Below are 27,293 nucleotides of genomic sequence, written 5' to 3'. Positions count from 1 at the left end.
AAGGACTTTGTCACATTTGGTCTGAATCCCCAAATTCAAATTGACTTGCTCAAAGCCAAACATAAAGAATAATAATGAAGGACATTATTCTGAGCAAAAAGTAAAGACGGATCCTCTGTAGTTCAATTTTATTAAGTTCATCAGAGCCTCTGCATCTTCAAATATTAGACTGAGGTTCAGCAGCTTGATCTTAAGGTTCCTATGCAACCTTTAGAATACAGCTATCATATAGCTTAATTTTTCTTTAAAACCCATTCTTACCTTCTCTGACAAATATTGATCATAAATTCCAACTGCAGCTGACTTTAATAGGCCTTTGGTTTCTGTAGTCTGATGCCTTCCATCTTTCTGAAGACTCAATAGCACTTCCAGCTGCTGCTGTGCTGTAACCCTGTATCCTTCTACGGTCATCCAGAAAAAGAGATGTGCTTGGCCGCCCATCTGCTGCATGTAATCTGCAAATAATAATTCAGTTACATCTATTAGGATACAAATATCCTACCCAAATAATTTACCCTGAAGAACTACGGTAGATAAAAAAATTAAATTAGCAAAGTGATGCTGATTTTGGATCAGAATAATTATAATCAAAATGATATGCTCAACATACTTACTAACAAATTGCTCTGAACTTTGGTGTTTACATGCTGCTCCCTAAGTCCTATCTACTGCTTCCTTGCTGCTCTGGAAGGAATCATGCTATTTTAAAAATGGCAGAGTTGACAATACATTGCAGCTCTTTAGCCTTGGAATCAAGTGAGCCATTCACATTTTTTTTTTTTTAAAGGTTCTGCTCATTTGTGTTAGATAGTATGGACAGCAAGGTTTGGTAGTGAAGTGAAGTGGCCAAAAATTAATTTCTCCTCTCTTTATAATTCATTTGTGCCTACTGCAGGCTATGATGGTATTTCATAGTTTTAAAAACACACAACTACTGTTCTCTTACCCATAAAAAATTGTAGTGCAACATTGTTAATAAGAATGGTGTCCAGAGGGACTGTGCAAAGTTTTCCGAAGTTTGCAGCCAGTTTCACAGTATCTATTTCCTGGATAAAGACCACATCATGTTAATAGGTTCCTAGATTAAAATCAATATACAATCACAACGTAAAACCATTTTAGTAGCATCATGCATGTTTTCTTTCCAAGAAGAAAACTCTCTCTTTTGTCACAGCAACATTTCCAGTAATATGGAAAGTCTGCTGCCCACGAGGTCCTTCAGCTAATCGGGGTGGGGAACCTGCAGCGCTCCACATTTTGTTGAAATCCAACTTCCATTGTCACTGGCCATACTGCCTGGGGCTGATGAGAGCTGGAGTCAAACAACATTTTGAGGGCCATAGGTTTCCCTTCACCCGAACTAAGTACAACTGGGAAACAATGCAGGGACGGTGCAACATTCTACTATACACTTCCTCTGACAAGAGCATTACATGAATGGAATTTCCACCATGTCAGTGTGGGGCAGAGGCAGGGGACCAGGAGAATGACCCAGGAGAGGGGACCAGTGATGTTATAGATCAGGGACACCCAACGTCCAAGAGACTGTGATTTACTTGCACGATTAAAATCTGTCAGTGATCTACCCCTTTTTTGGGGGGGGTTCAGGTCAAAAATATGAAAAGAAGTGCTCATCAAGAGATCACTAATGAGCCAGCCTTGCTAAGAAAACTCCGTCTTCTGTTCTAGTGACCTAGAGGATGGGGCAAGGGGGCGGGGCCAAAGGGAGGAGCCAAAGATCGGCTGTGACCTACCAAAACCTACTAGGGATCAACCAGTCAATCCCAATCGACCTGTTGGACATCCCTGTTATAGATTATACGTATATACTTGGGTTGATTTTAACACTTTCTAGCAGAGAAAACACACTTACTTTTCCTGACTGCAGCCTCAGTATTCTTGAATCACATACTTTCTTCACAAACAATAAGCTATTTATCTGATTTTTTATAGTGTTGATATCTGAAAACAAACACACTAAGAAGTAAGACTCAAAAAGATGGGAAGTATTTGGAGTATTACAATATAAGTATTGCTTAAAGCTGTCTGTAAAGATGACCAAGAGACACTGAAGCAGGGACTTCACAAATGGAGAAATATATTGATTATTATTTTTAAAGCCAAGGAAATTGTCATTGGTTTCACTAACTTAAATAAATACTAAAAATGCAAAGTGAGGGATATAAAATCAAGCCACTCTTGCCTTTGGATTCTGTTTGCCAGCTTTTAGAAATATTTTTAGAAAGTGATATCGTAAACATTTTAAAACAAATGGCACAAAAATTAAATGAGCATTAAAAACTCTTCGTTTGGTTTTTAAAAAACTATACTTTACTATAGTTTAGGATACAAATGCAGTTCTGTAACTTTATATGCACTTAGCCCCACAATCAAGATTGCATGTATTATCTGATGCTGTGACAACCATGATTGCACAATATTTTCTACTGAGGTACAGAATTACTCCATCCTGGTTTTATTTTTACATATAGCATTTACAGATGCAAATATGCACTTTCATGCCTACAGTCTATGCCTTATGAAATCTCACAAACCAGGTCTAGGATGAACAGGATTTCTAATTCATTGTTTGGGGGCTAGTCCCTTGCCTAGCCCCTTTCCCTGTCCAATGCTAAGTAGAAGTAGAATAAGCTGGCCAAAATAAGTAAATATACAGAATACACGTTGCAGAAATATGTGACTGTTTTGGAAAACAATGTATATGCACCATTACCAATAATGGCCACTATTCTGAAATACTAAAAGTATATAGTGGAAGGTGAGATTTGCAAATTTTCTGGATAAACTTTTAAGTCACTAAGAACTAAAAACCAATCTGCAATAATACCTTTTACACAAGAATGATAAACTTATTAAGTGCTTGAACCAGGCACAATCCAATTTAAACCAAAGGTCATTTGTATATTCATAATAGACCCTCTTTCCTGAACTGCTTAAGTAACCAATTTTAAACGAGACAATCTGTCAGTCTAGCACTAGAAATGTAGCTCTATGGTGCAGAATTATTGAGAACCACAGGTGAGCAAGAATGAATAGATATAGCTTCTAGATCAGTGTTTCCCAACCTTTTTTGGGCAAAGGCACACTTCTTTCATGAAAAAAATCTCGAGGCACACCACCATTAGAAAATGTTAAAAAAATTAACTCTGTGCCTATATTGACTATATAAAAAGTACAGTGGTGCCTCGCAAGACGAAATTAATTCGTTCCGCAAGTCTCTTCGTCTTGCGAGTTTTTCGTCTTGCAATGCACGGTTTCCCATAGGAATGCATTGAAAATCAATTAATGCGTTCCTAGGGAAACCGCCTTCAGACCAGGTCCGGGGACAGTCTGTCCCCCGACCTCTTCTGAAGGCCGGGGAGGACGGGGACAAGGGCTTTTCTTCCCACTGCCAGCCTTCAGAAGGCTGTTCTGAAGGCTGGCGGTGGGAAGAAAAGCCCTTCTTCCCACCTCCCGCCCCGCAAGTTCGGGGACAGGAGGGCTTTGCTGCCGACCGCCAGCATTTTAAAAGCCCCTGCTGTCCCGGGGCGATTTTAAAATGCTGGCGGGCGGGAGCGAAGTCTCCGCTGCCCCGAGGAGATTTTAAAATGCTGGGGGTCGGCAGCGAACGCTTCGCTCCCGCCCGCCAGCATTTTAAGATCGCCCGGGGCAGCGGAGAAGTCTCCGCTGTCCCGGAAGGCAGGCGGGGGGAGCAAAGACTTTTGCCCCCGCCTGCCTTCAGAAGAGGTCCAGGACCTCGTTCCGATGCCCAGCGGCAGGGTGCGAGGTTCCCGCCCCACCGCCCGGCATCGGGGCATCGTTCCGATGCCGGGCGGCGGGGGGAGAGGTTCCCGCCCCACCACCCGGCATCGGGGCATCGTTCCGATGCCGGGCGGCGGGGGGAGAGGTTCCCGCCCCACCGCCCGGCATCGGGGCATCGTTCCGATGCCGGGCGGCGGGGGGAGAGGTTCCCGCCCCACCGCCCGGCATCGGGGCATCGTTCCGATGCCGGGCGGCGGGGGGAGAGGTTCCCGCCCCACCGCCCGGCATCGGGGCATCGTTCCGATGCCGGGCGGCGGGGGGAGAGGTTCCCGCCCCACCGCCCGGCATCGGGGCATCGTTCCGATGCCCGGCGGCGGGGGGAGAGGTTCCCGCCCCACCGCCCGGCATCGGGGCATCGTTCCGATGCCCGGCGGCGGGGGGAGAGGTTCCCGCCCCACCGCCCGGCATCGGGGCATCGTTCCGATGCCCGGCGGCGGGGGGAGAGGTTCCCGCCCCACCGCCCGGCATCGGGGCATCGTTCCGATGCCCGGCGGCGGGGGGAGAGGTTCCCGCCCCACCGCCCGGCATCGGGGCATCGTTCCGATGCCCGGCGGCGGGGGGAGAGGTTCCCGCCCCACCGCCCGGCATCGGGGCATCGTTCCGAAGCGGGGTGGCTGGGGCAGGTGTTCCCGCCCCCCCGCCCCGCTTCGGAGCAGCGTTCCGAAGCGGGGCGGCTGGGGCAGGTGTTCCTGCCCCCCCGCCCCGCTTCGGAGCACCGGGAGAAGCGATCTCCCCGCAGCCCCTTGCTTCAAAAGAGGTCCGGGGGCAGCGGGGAAGAAGTGCTGCGCTTCCCGCTGCCCCCGGACCTCTTTTGAAGCAAGGGGCTGCGGGGAGATCGCTTCTCCCCGCAAGGCCTTGCTTCAAAAGAGGTCCGGGGGCAGCGCTTCCCGCTGTCCCCGGACCTCTTTTGAAGCAAGGGGCGGTGGGGAGAAGCGATCTCAGGCGCCACGGCGTGCAGGCGCACTGCTCGCTCCTCTTTCCGCGCAGGCGCCTTCTCTCGCTCTTCCCACGGCACACCAGGCAAGGTCTCACGGCACACCAGTGTGCCGCGGAACACCGGTTGGGAAACACTGTTCTAGATAGACACAAGTTCCAGACTTGGAAAACCATTATTCTGAAATTCCATCCCATCCCTCCGATTAGGAAATCCACTATCTATCTTCTGTTGTCCATTTAAAAGTGGAGTCTTGGAACTGAGTGAGTAAGGTTCAAAAACCTGTTTATCTATGAACTTAATGCATAGCTTTCTGCAGATCACCAGCAACCTTAGTTACCCTATGGTAATACAAGTAGCCTACTGCATAGGTTGTTGCAGAGAAAACAAGGCAATGATTTTAGGTAAATAAATGCTACCAAAGTGTCCTCATCATTTCTAGCATGGTAAGAATTACCTCAAATAAAAAAAGGTGCTTTTGCATTCCTTGTCTGTGCCTTCTAATCCAGTACACCTCTTAAAACAACAAATGTTATCAAAAGTCACCCTATTTAGCTCAGTGTTTGCCTAGCCATTCAATGGGGGGGGGGGAGATTACATTTTATGAAAACACACTTGCAAATATGGTTTTTCCTCCATGCATCAGCTCTCAAACTTTAAAATTCTCAGTCCTTTACATATTTAAACCATGTATGTTATTGATGCTTTAATTTGCAAATGTAATTTAAATACTAACCATCTCCAGCTGTATCTAAAGATCGAAGATACTGTAGTTCTTCTGCTGCTTTATCCCTTACTGCTTCCAACTCCCCTACTTTGTCACTTACTTTAATAATGTTCATAAAGGCCTCATAGTTGCAAATTGAATCACGAATCTAATGAACATGGAAAAAGATAATACATGTTAATCTACTGTTTCTCAAGCAGGCTAGACTGATATATCAAGACATAGTTCCTTTTAATGCATTACAGTCCAACCTTCCTTTTTAAGTTCCCCTCAACTGGGTGTTCGTTAAATCTTCATATTGGACCTTCTAAGCAATAACCTTCACAACCCAATCTTCACTCTCCTGTTATTAACATCGAATAATTATCCTAATTTCAAGCTATGTTCCACTCCTACTAATGCTGCTTCAAAAAATTAGTAAGTATTACCGTATTTTTCGCCCCATAGGACGCACTTTTTCCCCTCCAAAAATGAAGGGGAAATGTGTGTGCGTCCTATGGGGCGAATGCAGGTTTTCGCTGAAGCCTGGAGAGCAAGAGGCATCGGTGCGCACCGAGCCCTCTTGCTCTCCAGGCTTCAGGAAGCTGTCCGCAAGCCTTGCGCGCCTGGCAGGAGCTCCCGCCAGGCGCGCGAGGCTTGGGGCGGCAGCCTGTTGCCCGAAGCATGCGGAGCCCTCCCGAGGGTGCCCCGTGCTTCGGGCGAGTGTCTGCAACCCTGCGCGCCCGGCAGGAGCTCCCGCCAGGCGCGCAAGGCTTGGGGCGGCAGCCTGTTGCCCGAAGCACAGGGAGCCCTCCGGAGGGCTCCCCGTGCTTTGGGCAAGTGTCTGCAAGCCTTGCGCGCCCGGCAGGAGCTCCCGCCAGGCGCGCAAGGCTTGGGGCGGCAGCCTGTTGCCCGAAGCACAGGGAGCCCTCCGGAGGGCTCCCCGTGCTTCGGGCGAGTGTCTGCAAGCCTTGCGCGCCCGGCAGGAGCTCCCGCTGTTGCCCGAAGTACGAAGCTCCCCGTGCTTCGGGCGAGTGTCTGCAAGCCTTGCGCACCCGGCAGGAGGGCTCCCCGTGCTTCGGGCGAGTGTCTGCAAGCCTTGCGCGCCCGGCAGGAGCTCCCGCCGGGCGCGTGAGGCTTGGGGTGGCAGCCTGCCGCCCGAAGCACGCGGAGCCCTCCGGAGGGTGCCCCGTGCTTCGGGCAGGCGTGTGCAAGGCTTGGGGCGGCAGCCACGGCTGGAGGGGGGAAATAATTTTTTTTTATTCATTCCCCACCCCAAAAAACGAGGTGCGTCCTATGGGCCGGTGCGTCCTATAGGACGAAAAATACGGTACCTTGAAAAAGATTAACAGCACTGGGTGTTTTTTTTAAATGATTGCACTGTCAACTTCTACAATATATCTGTTGTTATTTAAGTATATTATAAAGTGAAAACATAATGGCTTGGGTCCCATCTCAGTTTTAACCAGTTATGCTTAACTATGTTTTACAGGTGAACACACAGTATGATGGTGTATTGAGCAAAGATTGCAGCTGCTGCCACCCTGCTAATAGCTACGTCATGTTTGAGATTAGTGTTACGTCTAAACCCAGGCACTTGGTTTGTCTTCCCCAGACAAACCATGTGAGGTAAACTAACAACAAACCCTAACTGTAAGTTTGGGGGGGGGGGAATTGGAGTGGGACAGACTACAAGCCGGGGATCGGATGCAAGCACTAAGCCCAACTGTTGCTCAGCTCCTTGCAGTGTGCCAGGAATGGAGGAGAAGCAAAGTGGGTGTATCATCATCAAGCTTTGCATGCAGTTTTAATTCCTAGTTTAGCTTAACTGTGCTTTGAAGTGACATGTAAACCAGCCCTATACACGTAGACAAACATTCTAAAGATACTGTTCAAGTGTAAAAAGCTTACCATCCATATGAAATACTGATTAATATAATCAGGATCACTGAGCTGATTTATTAATGGAAGAAGAATTCCTCGAGCAAGGATTTCCTGAAAAATAAAGAATAAATTGGCGACTCCTTAACTAAAACTAAAACTAACGCAAAACAAGCCGAATAAAAAGAAAATTAAACAAGAAATAAAATTCTCTATCAACTTTTTCCAGAAAAAAAATATTCCAGAAAGCCACTTTTTGAAGCCTTGTCAGCTTCAAAGAGGCAGGTTAGTAAACCTATACTGTCATACCTTGGTTTTCAAATTTAATCCATTCGAAAACCAAGGTGCAGCTTCCAACTGGCTGTAGGAGTGTCCTGTGGCCAATAAGAAGCCGCGCCAAATGTTTGGCTTCTGGAAATTGTTTGAAAACTGGAAGAATCACTTCCAGTTTTCAATTGTTCGGGAGCCGAAACGTTCGAGTTCAAAGGTGTTTGGCTTCCAAGGTTCACTGTACTTATATCCAAAACTCAAACTGACATAAAAGCACCCAAAGAGAGCAGGCTCATCTTCCCTTGATTCAGAGAATGCCAGTAAGGCCAAGCTCCTTTTACTCTATGCAATAATAATAATGGGGGCGGAAGGCGGGGAGACAGAAAGAAAACACACACAGAGAGAGAACAGGGCTGTGTCAGTTCCATCCCGACTCCATCAGCCCAGCAGCAACCCACCCACCCCCGCTCCACTATCCAAATATTAGTAAAGAAAGGTGAATCCTGCTGAAGGCATGCAGAAGCTCATCATGATCTGGAATGCTCACTGGTCACATGGAGTGCCTACATGTGTTCAGCAGGCTTTTCTATTGCAAACATCTCAACACATAGATAAGGAAGGGAGAAGGGGAAGCATTGCTGGTGGTGAAGGGGAAACAGGCACAGCCTTGTTCTCTACCTTATTGCAATCGCAAAAGGGCTCAACGTTTAGCAAGGTAATCTTACAAATGTCTTGTCAGGGGTAAGAAGCAGCTGAGCTGCTCAAACAGGAGATAAGGGTTTAATTGTCATAGCTGGCGACTCTGCAGAGCTGGAGAATCCTAGTCTTATTAGCAAGTTCTGCTTTGTACTTAATGGGATACAATAGAAGATGCGACCTCCCTCTATAGCACAGGGAGAAAGGTTCTCAAATAAACCAATATTTGCAGAACCTTCTGAATGATTCTCCAGTGCAACCTACCAACCAATATAAATTCCTTCCTCCCCCAATTTATGATGTGACTGACAAGCAAAAACTCTAGGGCTTAGGTGTCTTGAAAGGCTTGCTACCACAATTCCAGCTCCATCTTCAAGTCAAAACATAATTAAATATGTAAGTTAAAGATGGAATTCCTTTCTGATCTGTATTCAAACACGAGGGATCGAGAAAAGAATAAAGAGGCAAGGTTGAAAATAATACTGAAAAGTGTAAGGAATTCTAATAAAACAATAAATTGCTGGATGCATTTCAGCAGCAACCTTCCTCAGGGGAAATAAATAAATTACGTGAATTACGTAATTTATTTAATTTATTTACGTTATTTACGTAAATAAATTAAAATAGTGCAGTTCTATACATGTCTATTCAGAAGTTTAGAAACATTAATTCAATGGAACTTATTTTGATCAAGGATCATATTAATTTAAAAATATTACCATACAGCAGTTCTTATGTGGTTTGCTGAATGCACATGTAATTAATTTTAAGATTAAGGATTAATTGTATTAATTTGCTTACTTTTTAACATAGGTTTAATGACTAATGACTATGAATACCATATACATGTTGCATTGTTAAAAAACATTGTTTAAATTACAATGGTTCATTCAGTGCCAAGGAAGGTTTCCACAATTTACTGGGCAAATTAATATTCTGTTAAAGCTTTTCAGTACTATTTTCAGGCTTGCCTTTTCTTCTTCTTTTACTCTTCTATATTTAGAGTTAGCTGACTGTTTGGAATTAGAAGTTATTTCTCTCTTAAAATATCCTCTTTCTTCTGCTCCTCCAAAAGGTACAATACTGTATGCACCCTTTGTATAACAGGCATGATCTAGCTCACCATGAGTGAAGCAGCTCCACCCATATTTCCAAATGCCCTTCCTGCCCTTGTATGTGTATTAGAATACATATGGAAAGGCAACATAAGTAGTGATAACTTCATCTAGCCTCTTCTTGGACATGACAGGCTGGCCATCCCTTAACAGCAAACACACTGTGAGTGAACATGAGCATATACAAGTGATAAGTATACAGGTCTGGTGGTAGTGGTGGCAAGGAACTGGGCTTTAGTTGTGGGAACCTTCCTTGCTTGGGTACCCAGTGGTGGACTGAATCATGCCATTTCATTTTTAATGGTCTTTTTAATCATGCCATTTCATTTTTAGTTGTTTTACACTCCACATTCATATTTAACAGAGCAACACTACATGGCCTACTCAGAAGTGAGTCTCAGAAATGAGGTAAGTAGATACAGGATAGCAACCTAAGTCATTTATACCTTAAAAACAGATTGACTGAAATTAAACAGAATTGCAAAAGCTTTAATTATCAGACAGATCTAGATATAAAAATCTTATGGTGCCTGATTATATAAACATCATGCAGTTCCTAGGCTAAGGAGTATTGGACACTCCTGGAGTAGGGTAGGAAACTAAATTTACCCTGACAAAATATCTCATGATCTTGTTCTGGAAGTCTCCAGGAGGTAGCAATAAATACAGTAAAACTTCACACAGATCCCTTAGGAATCCTAAAGGTACAAGATATAAAAGAAAACAGTGGATAACAAAATCTAATATTGTGTTAAACATATTCCTTTCAAATATTTTAAGCAATAATAGAAATCATTATATACTACAATAAATGCCACCACCACATTTTCTATGGCAATAATCCAGAAAATCACTTCTTGGTAATAATTTTCTAGGTGGTTGCAATATATAATGTACAGCCACAAGTCTCACTTCTAAACTAATAGAAAAGCATTTTATTTTTCTGTTACAAATACATTATTCCTACTTCTAATTAATAACAAAATTCAATGTCAAAACTATGCAGCAGAAGTACACTTAATTGAATACGAGGGATTAACAAAGATCCACTTAGAAATCTCAGTTTATTTCTAGGAGACTGGTTGCTGCTCTAATTTAGTCACAACATAACTGAAGAAAGCAAGGGGGAAAACCTTCTTCATCTTTGGGAGATGTGCAGACGAGATCACGACAGATTCTCTTTTCCGTTTCAACTTCAACTTCAAAAAATGTATTTACAAGGTCTTCTGCCCCATCTAAATAGAATTGGAAAATTTGAGCACATCAGCTGCACTGAGATTCTTTTTCCAAATGAACCTCTATGAGAAACTTCTTAACTATTTAAATATAATTCTGCTTAGCAATTTAATTTTCTTTTCTCATGTGTGACAGGATATGTATTTCACAATGAGGAAAATCTTAAAGCTCAGTTCAGTGACTACATTGTGTGCACTTCCACTACAGTCAAAACATAACTCAAGAGTTCCAAGCCAGGAAATGGCCACAGCAGGGACTCTGGTCCTTGTGTTTGGTAGTATACACAAAGAATAATCACAACTGCTTTCCTTGAAAATGGAAGTCTGTGTAACAGGAAGCAACTGCTCTCTCAACCATTAGAGTGCAGGCTGTACTGTAATTTGTATTTCTGATACCATAAGTTTCCAGTTTAAGTACTTAGTTCTTTCAATAGGGAAAATCACCAGAAGACCATATCTATTGCATCCAAAACCAGTGAATCACCTAATCTGCCTTTTCAAGCAGACTTATGTTAGCTACTACAGAATACAGTTATCTAGACAGAGAAAAGAAAGCTTCTACTGCGGAGGAGCATCTATCTTGCCCAATGACTTCTGTCAAGACAGAAGAGGGCTGGCATACAATACTGTCCCCCCACAAAGATAATTTCCTGTTCCCTTTGCCTTCCTGAAAAAACCTTCCTGGGGAGCAGGAGAATAGGAAATCAGGAGGAATATGAGTGGAGACAACTTGCACTCTTGTGTCAAACAATGGAACCCATAATGTTTAAGCCTGATATTTATTTATCACTAGTAGATACATATTTAATGCCAAACTAAGGCACTTGTGGCAATTAAAGCCACTGTAAAAGAAGATATCACACACACTAAGCTCTTATCTGAAAAATAACAGCAGCTGAATGCATTGAGAAATAGCTGTAGGTTACCTTTTACACAACTCAATTAATTACAAATTTTAACACAACATATGAAAGTTGTAGGCATTACCCTTAATCTGATCCTCTTTCTCTGTTATCCTTTGCTGAGCTTTTCTGAATACTCTTAGATGAGTGGTAAAGTCATCTACGAGCCGGGTGGTAAAATAAGGCTGCCAATCTACTTCTTTTGACCTTTCAAAATAAAGAAATACTACATAGACATAATGTTATAAAGCAGACAGACAGTGCAATTTTAAACATGTTTTCTCAACAGTAAACTACATTGCGCTCAATGTAGTTTACTCCCTAGTAGCTTAAAGTTTGTTTGGAGAGGGGTTTTTGTCTGTTTTGTTTTGTTTTACAGTGAACTGTTTTAGGAAAGAGGAATTATGATGAGTACTGTACAATTAGCATGTGGTTGGTTACAAAAAAATGAATTCAGTAAAAACTATTCCTTCCAGTACTTAAGTTGCACATAGTAGAATACAACAGTAGGTGGCAACCTTACATAAAAATGCTGTTCAAGACCTCTCAAGCACATGGATGAGGGAGGAAGGAATCTAGAAAGCTGTGGTCCTAAAGTAGACACCTTTGATCGAATTGGCCAGGAGGATCAATGCAGAGATCAGAGCAGGGGCTTGCTCCAAAACTGTGCATTGCTGAATTCCCATTTTCTTACGGATTTGTATTTAAGGCGGTCTGAACTTTGCCTATCTGTTTCTTTTATAAGTTATTTCAGCCACCTAAGAGCCAGTACAAAGTGTGCTGGTCTCCAGCCATCACGTGTAGAAATCAATATAGCAAACGTCACTGGGTCTTGATGGTGTGATGTTACTCTCAGGGAAACCTTGCATACATTTCATGCATTTTACACTCAATTGCCCCTAAAACTAAGGGGATGTCCAATTACTCATAAATATGTAAAATGTACATTAAAATTCCTTTAAGGGCAACAGCATGTCATCCAGACCTATCACTCTCAGAAAGACTTGCTGCAATAATTTCAATGCATGTGATGGCAGAAATCTCACATATAATCAAACAATTCATAAGCATCTGGAATTACTTTTTAAATACATTGAAATATGACAGAGATGCAGCCCTTGGACCACTTCATGTTTTTTTCTAAATTTATATTTCATAAACTTCTGGATTTTAAAGGAAACATATAGTTTTGTCTTTGAAAACCCATGCAGAAACAGCATGGAATGGAACTTTGTCCTATCCCATGACAAACTGACCCAATATTTTTTTTCCTGGAACCATCCCTATTCCAGAGAGACAAAACAAAACAAAAACCAATCCCAAATGTATGACATAATGATCTGTAAGTATTAGTAACACCTGGTGAACAATCTAACCATTCAACAACAGAAGGTTATTATGTTAAAACTGTTTTGTGTAACACAATAAAATGTGTACAGTTCTGTGAAATAAAGTATCTGAAGATGTACTGGATCTAAATAAAGACTCCCTCCTAAAGAAACTTGTATTTAATGCCTAAAGGGAGATCAAGTAAGTTTGAAATAGCTAATCAGCATCTGTATATATTGGGTTAGAAGCAGATTAATCTAGTTACACTTTGCTCCCACTGAAATCAAAAGAATTTAAATCATGACAAATGATTCACATTTATTTCAATGAGAACTAAATACAACTAACCTACTGTGGCTCCAACCTATCTTTACATTTTTAATAAATCCTGAAAATATGAGTTGGAAAAAGATGTCCAACTTCTTCCTGCTTGTGAGAACAAGCAGTGAAACCACTTATTATATTTCAGTGAGCAGAAGTGAGTAATGTTAACAATTTCCAGGATATGAAGGGTCATATTTCACAGTATAAAGATGATAATATTTGGCTGAAATTCACAAGTTACGCAGCACCTTATTGCCACTTAAATACTTTCTCATTATGAGATGAAAAAGTGGTTTCTTTGATCAGTAAACTGAAACAACAAAATAAGTTCATAACTTTTTCCTACCATTTGATATAAGGAAGTTTCCAACAGTTGTTGATCATCATATGAAATGTCAATTACTTGTATACATCCAGGGATCCAGTTGGTAAAGCATGAAACTCTTAATCTCAGGGTTTTGAGTTCAAGCCCCATGTTCGATAAAATATTCCTGCACTGCAGAAGATTAGACTAGACAACCTTTGTGGTCCCCTTCTATTCCTCAATTCTATGATTCTAGGTCGGAACCTATGAAATATTCCCCTCTTTAAAAAAGCCAAGTTGTCCTTGTAAGCAAGCAGCTGTAACACAAACTCACAAAACATGATATATGTGTGCAACCTTTTGTGATACCATCTGTTTTTATTGCATGCAACTTACTAATATATTGCAAGGAAGAATTATGAACCATTTTAATCTACTTTTTTAAGCTACTGGGGTAATTTTAGGGAAAGCTTTTGTGATTTGTTTGAAAAACAAAAGTAATTCTTACCTAGAAGAAAACTGAATTAGTGCATTTTGGAGAGCTTGCCTGATTTCAAGAAGAAAAGATTCATCGTCACTTAATGTGTAATACCAATACTGGACATAGTCACGCAAGGAAAACTGGATAACCTAAAATTGTATCAAATTAGATAAATAAAATATTAAAACATTCATCTGTGCATTAATGCTTATAAGGGCTAAAGTCGTGATGCTGGCCTGGTTCAGACAACACAGTAAACCAAAGTTCACACAACTTTGTGGTGTTTCCCTCCTCCCTGCTAGCATTTGGAGAAAACAAACTACGATCCTTGGCTTAGCATTATATCTGAATCAGGATTCATGGTTTGCTTTGCTCCTAGCAAACCTCAATCTGTAGCCAAGGTTTGTTCTTGGGTTGCTGACCATAGATTGTTAGGAGCAAAACAACCCTCAATGCTTCATGAACAAGCAGTTAGAACCAAAAGCCCCATCTTAGGTCTCATTACAATAACTTATCAACCCTGGTTCATCATAACATGCAAATGAAGCCATTACTGTGCAACACAATTGTCATTCAGAACGTGAGAAATTCAGAACACTAACATGAATCGTAATTCTGGGTGTGCTCAAGATCACAAGCACACTGCAGCTCTCCTGCTGCTGGCCACATTGGCTCAAGAGTACTATACCTTTCGTGTTCTGGGTCATAGCCACTTGCTTAAATAAAGGTTCAGAGCTTAATTAGGCTTATCAGAGTGAGGGTTTTTTGCCACTATCTTGATTTACTTAAAATCAGGTTGGTTACAGTTGCATTTATACAGCGACTCTTGGTAAAGTACATCAAGGGAGAAGGAATGTTTGTGCAGGATAGAGAAGGAACCATGTGTTGCATGATTTCACAAGTCCTCTCCCTAAATGTCTAGTTTATTCTACATCTCTGTTACATGACAATACTGAAAAGCTTTTTCTGACTAAAGTAGCAGTCAGTGCATTTTTAAACATGGCAAACGTCACAATTCCTTTCCCCAAACCTACAGTGAACTGTGGCCACAGGTACCTATAATGTAAAACAGCCATCAATAGTGTTTTCCAAATTTTACAAATAGCAACACAAGGCTTACTTTGCTTTTGATTTTAATTCCACAAATCTTAGAATTAAGCACTTACATAAAGGGGTTATGTTCTCATTAACAACAACAATATATAAAAGCTTGTTGTTGTTAATGAGAGCTTAAACGCCTTATGTATTTTGCAACAGTAGAGAATAATACAGGGGGAGGATCAAAGCTTGAACGTTAAGACAAAACAGCAAACAGTAAATTACGCTTTAAATCTCCAGATATCCAAACTAATCTCAGTATTTGTCTAGGAATGATGTCAAGGACTCAAAGACACCAGGTCATGAAATCCACCCAGTGCTAAGGCAAATTTACCACCCCCCTACAAAAACATACAACCCCCCCACACTATACAGAAGTTTCCCCTTAGCTAATGAGTACAAAAAGTACAAAAGTATTTTTCCCTCAGTAATCATGCTGCTTGCAAGCTTTGAAAGGCTTTGAAAAAACCAGCAAAGCTACAGTATTTTGCATTTTGAGTATGACCCAGGGCAAGCCTTGCGTACATGTCCCCTTTCCTTCTCTTACTTAAAGTGGAAATAAAGGAGATTAGAAATCTCCATATCTGTTTGCAGCAAATGATAGGTTACAGCTTGGTCTGGGATCCTAGTTTTCTTTAACCATAGTTTGTTGAGTTTGGATTAAAGAGCAAACTGTGGTTTGCTGCAAAAAAAAAGGAATGGGAGCTTCTAATCCCCTCCCCTCATAAATGGAGAAGGGATAAGCAAAGTAGGGAGTATGCAAATTAAAAATTCATGCCTGTTCCTATCACTGCATTTTATAATTGACTGGAATGGTTAACATATATTTTAGCCCTGATAAAGAGTTCTGCTCAAAATTCATAGAGCATTTGACTCTTTTTGGAGGGGGTGGGGAACCATTTATTAAATATTTATGTCCTCCTTTACATCCACAAGTGCATTTCCTCAAGGGTGCAGGACATGTTCTTTCAAAGTATGAATTTATATTAAATATAATGTAAATATAATACAGTGTCAGGAAGACTTTAATTTCTCAAGTTCTAAAAACCAGGGAGCAAGCAAGAGTAGTGATATACGTTCCTTAATTGAGGAAACCACAATTCAATTCTAGATCTTGCTTGATGCTTCTGCAGTTCTGTGCCAGTTCTGTGCTATCTGTTTCTGGTTACATACATCAACCATGTATGGGGCAAAGACCATAAGTCAAACAGTAATCATCGTCTGCCCCTTCCCCCACCCTCCACTTCAACCAGAACAACCACAGTCTACCTGGTGATAATTCAGAGCATAATCTAAGCATGTAGAATGACTGAATATAAACGATACATATTTTATATTTTATTTTATTTTATATTTTATATGGCTTGTTCAGCAACTAACAACTGCTTCAGACCATAGTTTAGCATTACATGTAAACCAGCTCTTTTAGTAAGACCTTTTGAAGTGGACCCACAACAAGGAATGCAAAAACAATCCGGACAAGGTATTATTTAGCCAGTTTATTCTCTTACATTTTAAACCCAGTTTTCTTCCATCTTGCATGCCACCTTGGGCTCCATGTGGTACTCTGGCAGACACCGATTCATGGGCTAGCCAGAAACAGACCTCCTTAACTTCAGTAAGATGGTACCTTTAGGCACCTTCAGGTTATACTCATGTACTTATGGGGGAAATGTGCTGTATTGGCTATCTACAACTTCAACACATATCTACAATTGGCTATCTACAACTTCAACACAACTTCAATAGATATATGAGACAGATGTGATCCAATGAAAACACTAATAAGTCCTTCAGTTCCTTGGGATAACAGTCAGAAAGTCCAAGCCGCTTCAAAAGGGGCTAACCACATTTAGGACATGATTTCTACCTGATCTATCACCAGAAATAATGTGAAGTGGAAATTGGTCAGAGGCATAACATATTCAAATAAATGTGATACAGCCCAGTATGCTCATTATTTCTGCCCCAAGGAGACAAGGAATAAGAACATATGTGTACTCAATATATACTAGCTTGAAAGTTCTCCTATTTCAGCATCCCACAAAAAAATCTTACTACAGCAAATGTCACATAATATCATGGCTATAGTCTGATTTACAATTAAATTATTTTTCAAAACTTACTTGTTGCAAAGGTTCATCAATTATATAAGCTCCAGTCAACCTCCTATCAATCTTAATAGGCTTGCTTTCCTGTTTCATTTCTTCTATGCACTTTGGGAGAGAATGGACACTTAAATCAATGCATTAAAAAATTAAATTCTGACACATGCTTATGGGTTACAATGCAAAAAGGATTCAGCAGAACCTACTGGATTTTGTACTTCTGCTTTGTCTATCAGCAACCCTTTGTGTGAGGATACCATATTTAAAAACCACATGGAAGTGCTGTTAAGGATAGCCATGATCAAAATCCACTGAGATTACAGGGCTTGTAGCAGGTCCAGTGTTAAACAGTGCGTTAATGTAGTATAGTTTTCATCAATGCATTCAGACAGACACAAAAACAGATATATATTTAAGCATATTTTAATCAAACTGCAGGAGGACCCGACATTCAAGATTAAGTTTTAGGCAACAGCTTCTAGTTAAGACAGCTTCGTTCTTCATACCTTGTCTATCTTAGCAACTTAGAATCTAAACCAAAGGCAGAAAGCTTCCCGCATGTACTACAAGCACAAGCTTTACTTCGCTTTTCAGTCTAAGACTATGAAAGTCCAATTAAGTCAGCTGAAGAAGCAGATGTATCAACTCAAAAAAGATGAAAGGTCTGGAATGGTGATCCTGCCAGGACAGACAGCAAAAACCACTTTGGGGCTAATTTGCAGAAAATATACATAAAATACAATAATAGAAAAGGAGAAAGCTAAACTAAGTGATATGCAAGATGTAATGTTGCATTTAATGTATCTGGGTTTGTTCGTTGCTTTAAAAATAGCAGCTGTACTGCTCTCCAATCTGGATTAGGCCAGATTGAAATAAAGCACTAAACTCCTCTCCACATGCCCCACAGTCCCAAACCTGATCTACCCTGACAGAAATGCTATCACGCATTTCATGCATCATCTTGTTGAAGTTTCAGAGAGAAATCACATGAGAGAAAAAGTCATTTGAGAGTTCACACACAGCATCATGTTATTCTGTTTATAAAGTACTTCACGATTTTTACTTTATTTATGACTTCATTTTCAGTATAACCAAAATTGATATATCAACCATCAGCAGAAGTTGTTTAATAACAAAGGCGGGGGGGGGTGTTCTTTAAATTGCCTATAATACCTTTTCTTTGGTTGCTAACTTGAAAAGGAAATGTGGCAGATAGCACGAGCACAATAAAGTTTGACTTGCGGAGAATAAATTGTGAAAAATAATGCCAATATATTTTGCTTACCTTAGTAATACCAAACGATGTTGGAGGAAGATAGGAGTGTTCACACCGTTCAAGGTACGTCTCTGAGTTGTTTTTCCCAAACAAGAGTGTTACCACAAAGCCCCTAGAAGAATGAAACTATATTGTAAGTTTCAAACAGTGAGATAAGCTACTAACTTTCTAAATAAAAAATAGCCAAAACTTGTTCCCCAAGCCTCCACCCACTCAGTGCTAAATGAATGTTGTTTAAATACTGCAAAAATATTTGTATTAAACAACCTTATTTTTTGGAACACAAATCCTGCTTAACATCTTTGAATTAACTTCATTCTTGTGAATTTACCAATTCATCCATAGCAAAAGTTAATACAATATGGTATTAACTTATGGTAAGTTATTCACATTTACGTTTTGCTCCTCTCTTTCCAGGCACACCTCTGTGCTTAAAAGCTCTAAAGCAGCCCTCCCCCCCCCCCCGCCTGGAGTTTCCCCTGTGAAAACCTGCTCTTTAGAGCTCAATTGGAGCAAACATCAATTTGGGTTTTCTGCAGATTGACATTTGCTCCAACTGAATTTAAAGATTGGATTTTGCAGACAAAGCTCTGGAGCACCAGCAACAACAAAAAGGGCACTTGGATACAGAGCTTTTAAGTGAAGACTGTGCCTGGAAGGAAGGAAGTGTGGATAAGCCCTAAGTTGAGTTGCAGCATTCACAGAAACAAATGGGTTTATAGGAATAGATGAAAATAAAACAGAGAAATTATTTATGCATTTAAAGTGATTTCACTTTAACCTGTCTTGAAGTAAGCCTTGGGTGAATATGGGTTGTACATTTTCATAACAGTTAATTTGTCCTTGACTGAACTCTTCAACTGAGGCCTCCATACAGTCAAGGTCTGGTTGAATTTTATCTCATAATGGGTATAACAATGTGCTATCAAAAAACGTGCAGGTACAGTGAAATAATTTACTTAAATATGCTTGATTATCTTGAAAAGAAGCAGAAAGGATGAATAATACTGCCAAACAGATGAATAATAATAACAAGGTTCTTTATCAATGTTCCGTCTTTGCAGACATCAAGAAGCTGGGGACCTATTTAAGTAACTTGTCTTGCTGACTACAATCTCTTTTTGTTTGATCCCTTTTAAAGGGAACATATTTATCAAAATAGTTCTAATTACACTGCATCGTTCTTAAGTACAATGCTTCCTTTACATATATCAAACACACACAAAATAGCATACTTACCCACCCACGAAGCAGAGAATATAAAATGCAAAGTAAAATATAGCGAATGGTCCAAATGTTATTAGAAAAAGCACGACGCCAAGGCTTCCCCATCCCCATATGGAAAGACTGGTCTGGAATACAATAAGACACAAAACAAGCAATGTTTACATTTTGTATCGGAAACAGTAATAGCCAAATCTCTCCTTACACTTTTGCTACTTAACAAAACAATGTTTCCTTTCTACTGAAATAAATAGATGACAGATAGAGGAAGCCAATTTAGAATAGCTAGGCTTACTTTAACAAGGTCTAGCAGCAGTTATACATAGCTAGTACTGAGAATGAGGGGGTAAGGGGAAGGGTGCATGTTACAGTAGCTTCCTCCCAAACCCTAAACTCCCATTTTTTTAGGGGTGAGTTGAGTCAGACACACATGGAACAGAGAGGCATGTTGGCCCCAGACTTCTTCTAATGCACATTTTAAGCACACACACCCCTCAGACAAACATGTGGCTTTACACAGAAATAAATTCTCTTGAAATTATTGAGACTTCAGTTCCAAGTTATGTTTCAGGAGCAAGGTAGAACACATTCATATGAACGGAATGTATTTTTATTTTAATAACTACAATATGGTTTGCTTTTACGACAAAGAACTGATGATCACTGAGATTCACTGATAAACAATTAACTCAGATACATTAATGCCGAATAAGGTAATCCACAAATGGATATGCAGCCCCTAAGCCTGCCATAGGAGGTGGTCTGAAAAAAAGCTGACCAAATCACCACAGAACAACCAATCACACAGTCGTGATATTTGTCAACAGCTTTCAGCCAGGGGGGGTACCATGGGCACAATTATGTTGCTTCTTAAAGGGAAACAACAACAACAACAACAACAACAACAACAACAACAACAACAACAACAACAACAACAATTTATTATTTGTACCCCGCCCATCTGGTTGGGTTTCCCCAGCCACTCTGGGCGGCTTCCAACAAAGATAAAAGATACATTGAAATGTCACATATTAAAAACTTCCCTGAACAAAATTTATTGTGGCCACAACTTACTTTTAAACTATTCTTAACATCCAAAATTTGCAACCATGGTCAGAAGTCAGTTATGGTTTGCAAAAAAACAAAATCAAAACCCAAACCCCAGCACTGGTGACCTAAACAATAAATATTGCTAGCTTCCAAACTGAAAGTGAAAAAGAAATGCCTTTGTAAGAAAGAAAGAAGGATGAAGAAAGGAAAAAGGAAGAGAGAGGGGGGGAGGGGCAGATGGCCAGAGAGGAGGGGGAACAATACAAGTCCATGAGATGCTCCTATGATCTTCCCTAAAGGGGTAGGCCTTATTTTTCTTTTTATTATTTATATTGTACTGTCTATATACACAGAGCTTTATAAAGACAGGTTTGACTGGTCTCTACCTTAGAAGAAAGACAGAAGGGAAACATCAGAGGAACCAGGGGAAAACAGAGGGAATGGTAAATGGGAAGAATGTGTGATTACTTCAGTTACACATACTTTAGCTTAGGGCCAAACCAGATGTGACATTAACTGTGTGAAAGGAATCAATGTGCACACTTTGTATTAGGTACTTGGCAGCAGTGGCTTAAATACTCTCTCCTCACTCTCCGAGTCTCCACCATCCCAAACCAGCCCAGGCTCCGCTCAGCAAGTGCTGTTTACACTATACAGCATATGCACTTTGGCTGTAATATCACATCAAGTTTGACCCTCATTTAGAGCAAGGTACTTGGACCAGGAGAATGTTCAAAAATATTATACTAGGGAAAGGGGTTAAATTGTTCATTCTTGAGGAATCAGGAACTAGCCAGAGATATAACATTACTGGTGAAAAAAACCTAGTTCTAGAATATAGTTGACCAGTTGTGCACACAGGGTAGTGCTAGTTAAACCTTTTTCAGCCCAAGGGGCCATTCCTTCATGGACAACCTTCTGGGGGCCACATGCCAGTGAAGGGTGTGGCCACAGACAATGGATGTGACTTTTACCTGTATATAAGAATCCCAAGGGCTAGAAGGCCTGGATACTCTCATTTGGTCCCCTGGCCAGATGTTCCCTACTCTGTGCTAAAGGTTGAACTTGGTCAGGTCAGTTGAACTTGGTTAGAGTGTCATTAGTGTGTGAGAAAATGCTGCAATATAAAACATAGTTATGACTGCTATACAGAATTCTGTACAGACTTCTCTTCCCTTCTCCTTCCCTCTTTTCAAATGCAATCCCTGAGGGGAAGGGGGTGGGGTGAAAGCAAAACTGCAAGTCTTTTGATGCATCAGAGGTTTATCTAGGTTAGTTATGTCACTTAAGAGTTAGGATGCCAGCAGCAGCACAGCCTTTACTGTAAGAGATGTTTATGCTGCTAGTGTGCTTACTTAGCCTTAATATCATTTTGCAAGGATTTGTAAGATATACATCTTACAATATCCCAAAGCAAACAGATTCCTCAGAACTGTGGTGTGCATGAAAACCATATCTCTCTCTCTCTCTTATTCTTTCTCTTTTTTAAGAAAATGGGAATATGAGCACCTAGGGACTTCAGTACACTTTAATGCTTACTAATTAAAATAATTACCGTACGTTCACTGGTAAATGTCAACACTACCTTCTCTACACAAGGTGCTTGTGGGCAGTATGGTTGTTTTTCTTACTTTTTAAAAAAATAGTCCTTTTAACAGCATGAGAGAACCCGGCTCTGCATTAAACAGAATCATAGAATCAAAGAGTTTGAAGGGACCCTAGGACTAATCTAGTCTAACCCACTGCAATGTGCACACACAGCAAAATTCCAAGACCGGGGGCAATGCAGAAAGGATCCGGGATAATCTCATAATGTTTGACAATAAGGAAAGAGAAACAAACTTCTGCTGGAACTTCTGGGCAAATTTCACCATGCTATTTCACTGAATAGTGCCTGGCTTCCCCAGTAGCAAAAGTAGGATCAAGTTGCTCCTAGAAAGAAAGCTAGAGCAACCAGTCTTTTTTTCTGCAAGACAGATAACTGAACTGTGAGTGATAGAGCTTATTTAGATGGAGCCAGCTCACTAAAAATAGAGCATACAAATCTATAAATAATTTCATGCAAAGCACAACAGAAACCATCAATTGTGCTACTGTAGGATGTGAAACTTGCCACATATGAAAATGAAGAGGAAAGATGTTCTATATAGTTTTAGTAACACATAAATGGGGGTGGGAGATATCTACAGCAGAATTGTCTTCATCATGATTGACTTTATTCCAACCACTAGGTGCCCAGGCTACTGCTGCTTTTCATTTTTCCAGGGACACTGTCGACTCGTGGAACTCACTACCCGTTGCCTAAATTGCTTCATTATGTAAGAAAGACAGCATTGCTTATCAAAGGGTGATGATCCCAACCTCATAGCATAGCCTAGGCCCTAGCCTCTTTCCCTCAAATATAGAGCCTCAGTGTCTGGATTCAGTTATTTCAGGCTACAGTACGCAAATGCATTTTCTCTGCACACAGCATATGAAGGAGAAGATATATTCTGACTATGATTTTGCTCCCCATGCTCAGGAGATATATATGAGAAAGAAACAGTCAAGCACTAATTCTACCATCTTAGCTGAAATAGTACAGTGAAACAAAAGCAACATAGCACGATATGTACTTCTGCTCCCAATATTCACACATTAGCTTCAGGCACTGAGACAATCCTGAAGGTCTGGTCACTAGACTGAATGCACAACATAAACACAGCAGCATCTGTCGTCCCTGCTATACCAGATCTTACCACATAGCCATAAATCAAATTGGACCACAGAAAAAGCAAAGAGAAAAGGTTAGTGCGTACATACTCTTGCGAAGACCACAACAGAGAACATTTGAACTTAGACTAATCCTTTTCATTTCCAAGCCAAGAGATAAAGATCACTCAGGTGCAGTTTATTGGTTAAGTAGATTATTTCTATTTTGAGTTTTACTAGTGTCACATTACTAAAAGTGTGGTTTCAAAACACACGTCACAATGCTACCAAAGTTAAGTACCTTATATCTACTCTGAAAAACATGTTGAACTCTCCTGTTGAAATCACTGGAGCTTACAAATGGTTCATTCATAGATATAGATATATAGCTTTAATATCACCATTCAGCTATAATCCCAGGACAGTTTATAAAACCCCCTGAAAGTTAAAATCAGCTAAAAGCCATAACATTATAAAAGCAACATCATTAAAAGTGCCGCTTAAAAGCTCAGGAAAATGAAAATTACTTTTCCTGGTGCTAAAAGAATAATAAAGTGAGAGTCAGTGCATTCAGTATAGCAAAGCATAATGCAATCATAATCCCCAGTACCCGTTAATAATGTGACAGCTTTTTTATGAACAAACTGTAGTTTCCAAACAGTATTCAAAAGTAGCCCCAGGTTTAGAACATTATATTGGTCTAACCTGCAAGTTACCAGAGCATGGATAACTGAGGCCAGGCAATCTCTGATCACATAGGCTGGTCCTTTACCTTTCCCGCCCCGACCTGGCCACAGTGATCCATGCAACAGTCACCTCCAGGCTTGATTACTGTAATTCGCTCTACACAGGGCTGCCCTTGAAGCTGTCCCAGAAACTCCAGCGGGTGCAGAATGCTGCAGCGATGCTCCCCATCTGCCATGGGAGCATATTCACCCAGTGCTTTTCCAGCTGCACTGGCTCCCAGTGGAGTACAGGGTCAGATTTAAGGTGCTGGTTTTGACCTTTAAAGCCCTTCACGGCCTAGGACCCTCGTACCTACGGGACCGCCTCTCCTGGTATGCCCCACGGAGAGTCTCAAGGTCCATAAATAGCAACATCCTAGTGGTCCCGGGCCCTAAGGAAGTTAGATTAGCTTCAACCAGAGCCAGGACCTTTTCAACTCTGGCTCCGGCCTGGTGGAACGCTCTGCCTCATGAGACCAGGGCCCTGCAGGATCTGATTTCTTTCCGCAGGGCCTGTAAGACAGAGTTGTGGCAATTTGATTCCCTTCCCCTCTTTCTTTTTTCTTTTCCTTTCTCCTCCTGCGATGAGGCTACATTTTAATATGTTAATGTTTCAATATTTTAATGTTGTATTTTAATTTTGTTTTTAAATTGTATTCATTCAACTTATTTTTATTATTGCTTGTTAGCCTTGAGCCTGGCCTTGGCTGGGGAGGGTGGGGTATAAATAAAAATTATTATTATTATTATTATTATTATTATTATTATTATTATTATTATTCTAGCTGCGGCCCTAAACTGGTAAAAGACAGGCCTTGCTCTTTAAAAGCAGAGCAGGAGGGGCATGTCAAGTGTTGGGGCAATGCCTTTGCTTAGAACTTTGCTTAAGAACTGTTGCACTGTATATCCTGTACTTGGTGGTGATACTGTTTGCTGATGTTATCAATAAAGCTTTTGGGATTTGCTTAGCCAAGCATCTTTCGTCTGAGGGTGGGAGCCTGGACATTAACAATCCTGTTTGTTAAATTCATTTGTATTGACTCTAGAAGCAATTTGTTCTAAATCTTGCAAGCTTTTCTTCATTCTGGTAGAGAAGACTACTGTAGGAGCAATATTTACCAATAGCCTACTGTAGAGTTCAGAGCTAATCTAGGCCCATGACCACTAGCTGACCCCTCATAATTCTACACTAGAAGCAGAAGAAATGGGTGGTCATAACAATGGCTCTTTCTGCAGACCACTTGGGAGAGTGGGGCATCTTTCATTCTTTACTAAAACACATAATCAAGTAAAATCAGTTGCTAAACCGCTAACTTCTTCAAGTTTATACATAAGATAATGGGAACTTAACTGTGGCAATCAATCAGTTCCTCTTAATATTATAACAATATTTGCTATCATTACCTCTTAGTCTGCTGGGGACAGGGAGCAAGAGAACACTTCCTCCCTTTGACCAAAGATCCTGGAATAACATCTAGAGACAAAATGCAACTCATTTCCACAGTCCAAACTACAATATACACTTTATAAGTGCTCAACTTTCTCCATCTAGATTGCAAGCAACTCCAAAAACATATTTTAAAACTCCATGTTTCATAATCATTCATATAGTAATTTGGAAACAGTACTAAAACAAAAAATCTTAATGAGGAACTAGCCTATTCAATTTTAAGATCTTATTCTTTGTTATAGGTTATCTTTGTTATCTTCCCTTTATTCAAAAAGAAAAGGCAACAAGTAAAGGAGTACTTTGGAATCCATGTATGGTTTACCATTTAAATTGATTATTCCCAGAGGGAAGTAAAATCTGTTTATCAACAATAAATGGGAGATAGTACACTATAGGGAACTAAGGGATATTTTGGGGAAATGCTAACACATTTTGTCCAAGGCTGGAAATGACAGATGGATCTTGAACAAGCTGGGACTCCAGCAAGAGTAAAATACTCAGAAAACAGGACATTTTACAATATTGGTCTAGAACTGAACATAAAAAGAATAGCCCTGTTGGATCTGGCCAATGGCTCTTCCTAGTCCAGCATCCCTGTTCTCACAGTGGCCAACCAGATGCCCATAGGAGGCCTGCAAGCAGAACTTGAGCACAAAGGCACTCTCCCCACCTGCCATTTCCAAAAACTGGCATTAAAAGTGATGTACGCCTCTCAGTAACATGTCACTTTGTTTTATGCCCTGCAGCTGCAGAAAAATAATTTTGTTTCCTGGTAGATTCTTCTCACCTTCCCACAGAGTATACTATGCAGGTATGACGTGGGCCCAAATAGATTGCTTTTTACTAGCTGGCTGAAGAAGGAACCAGTGTTTTCTTAAACTTGTAGGCACAGAACACAAACATCTTATTCCCAAAACTATGGTAACAATGTTGACCATTGACTTTTGCACATATCTGCATTCCAATTAAACTTTTTATCAGAAAAAGTTTCTATCTCATTCTCCTTACATCTCAAGAATTATTGAAGTGCTTGTAAGTCACCGAGTCAAACATATCCAGATTAATGGTTTAAGGTGGCTTCTTACAACGTAGCATTCTTCGACACAGGAATGCTTCTAGAAAATTCCCACAGAAGCAGTTCATTTGGAAAAAAAACCTTTTGTTAGAATTGGACATCTCCATAGATCCACCTCCTCCCCAAAAGATTGAGAGATCCAGAATACTAATCTTGCATTCTATTTTTAAATCTGTCTTTCACAGAAAACAGCATGGCTGATTAATTTTAACAACTTGCATGTTGGGTTGTACTCTTTCCTGCTGACATGGGGACAGTATCAGGAGATATTTAAAACATCCGGAGGTGCAAATATATATGACAAAACTGGTTGTGACATGTACAATGAGTTATATTTCTCAAGAGATGTGCTAAAATTATTAACAACTTTTGAACTTATAATAAACACAGACACTAAGGCACATGCCTGCATATTTCAAGGATCACCAGTACTGCATAAATGTATTTGACTCTTAAAGCCCTGTAATAGAACTTTAATCCCTAGAGAATTCCCAAATAAGGCCAGTAGAGCTAGAGATAAATATTCATCTTTCTCTTTTCCTCTCCTGTCCGTAGCCAAGATAAGGAAAGACATTAAAACCAAGGGCATGATTCAAA

The 27,293-nt window shown here is 40.7% G+C and overlaps 1 protein-coding gene and 1 long non-coding RNA gene across 4 annotated transcripts in view; both read right to left on the bottom strand.

Moving 5' to 3' along the window:
• The window catches only part of LOC309353896, a 356,834-nt gene that overhangs the window by 120,067 nt on the left and 209,474 nt on the right, over positions 1–27,293 (bottom strand). The gene's annotated exons all lie outside the window — the stretch shown is intronic.
• Positions 1–27,293, bottom strand: part of SNX13 (sorting nexin 13) — a 63,578-nt gene that overhangs the window by 23,309 nt on the left and 12,976 nt on the right. For all 3 annotated transcript variants that reach the window (XM_081883183.1, XM_081883185.1, XM_081883184.1), the window contains 12 exons: positions 19,721–19,833; positions 18,491–18,593; positions 17,224–17,313; positions 14,027–14,148; positions 11,647–11,768; positions 10,558–10,659; positions 10,034–10,122; positions 7,374–7,457; positions 5,493–5,631; positions 1,874–1,962; positions 947–1,046; positions 262–455 (listed from right to left, as the gene is read on the bottom strand). In XM_081883183.1, the coding sequence (XP_081739309.1) occupies positions 262–455; positions 947–1,046; positions 1,874–1,962; positions 5,493–5,631; positions 7,374–7,457; positions 10,034–10,122; positions 10,558–10,659; positions 11,647–11,768; positions 14,027–14,148; positions 17,224–17,313; positions 18,491–18,593; positions 19,721–19,833 (1,347 nt within the window). Of the gene's footprint in view, positions 1–261; positions 456–946; positions 1,047–1,873; positions 1,963–5,492; positions 5,632–7,373; positions 7,458–10,033; positions 10,123–10,557; positions 10,660–11,646; positions 11,769–14,026; positions 14,149–17,223; positions 17,314–18,490; positions 18,594–19,720; positions 19,834–27,293 lie in introns of those variants that run through there.

Source organism: Podarcis melisellensis (genome assembly GCF_964234715.1).
Source record: "Podarcis melisellensis genome assembly, chromosome: 12".
Classification (NCBI taxonomy): Eukaryota; Metazoa; Chordata; class Lepidosauria; order Squamata; family Lacertidae; genus Podarcis; species Podarcis melisellensis.
Note: the sequence above shows the minus strand (reverse complement) of the source record. Positions and strands in the feature narration are given on the sequence as shown.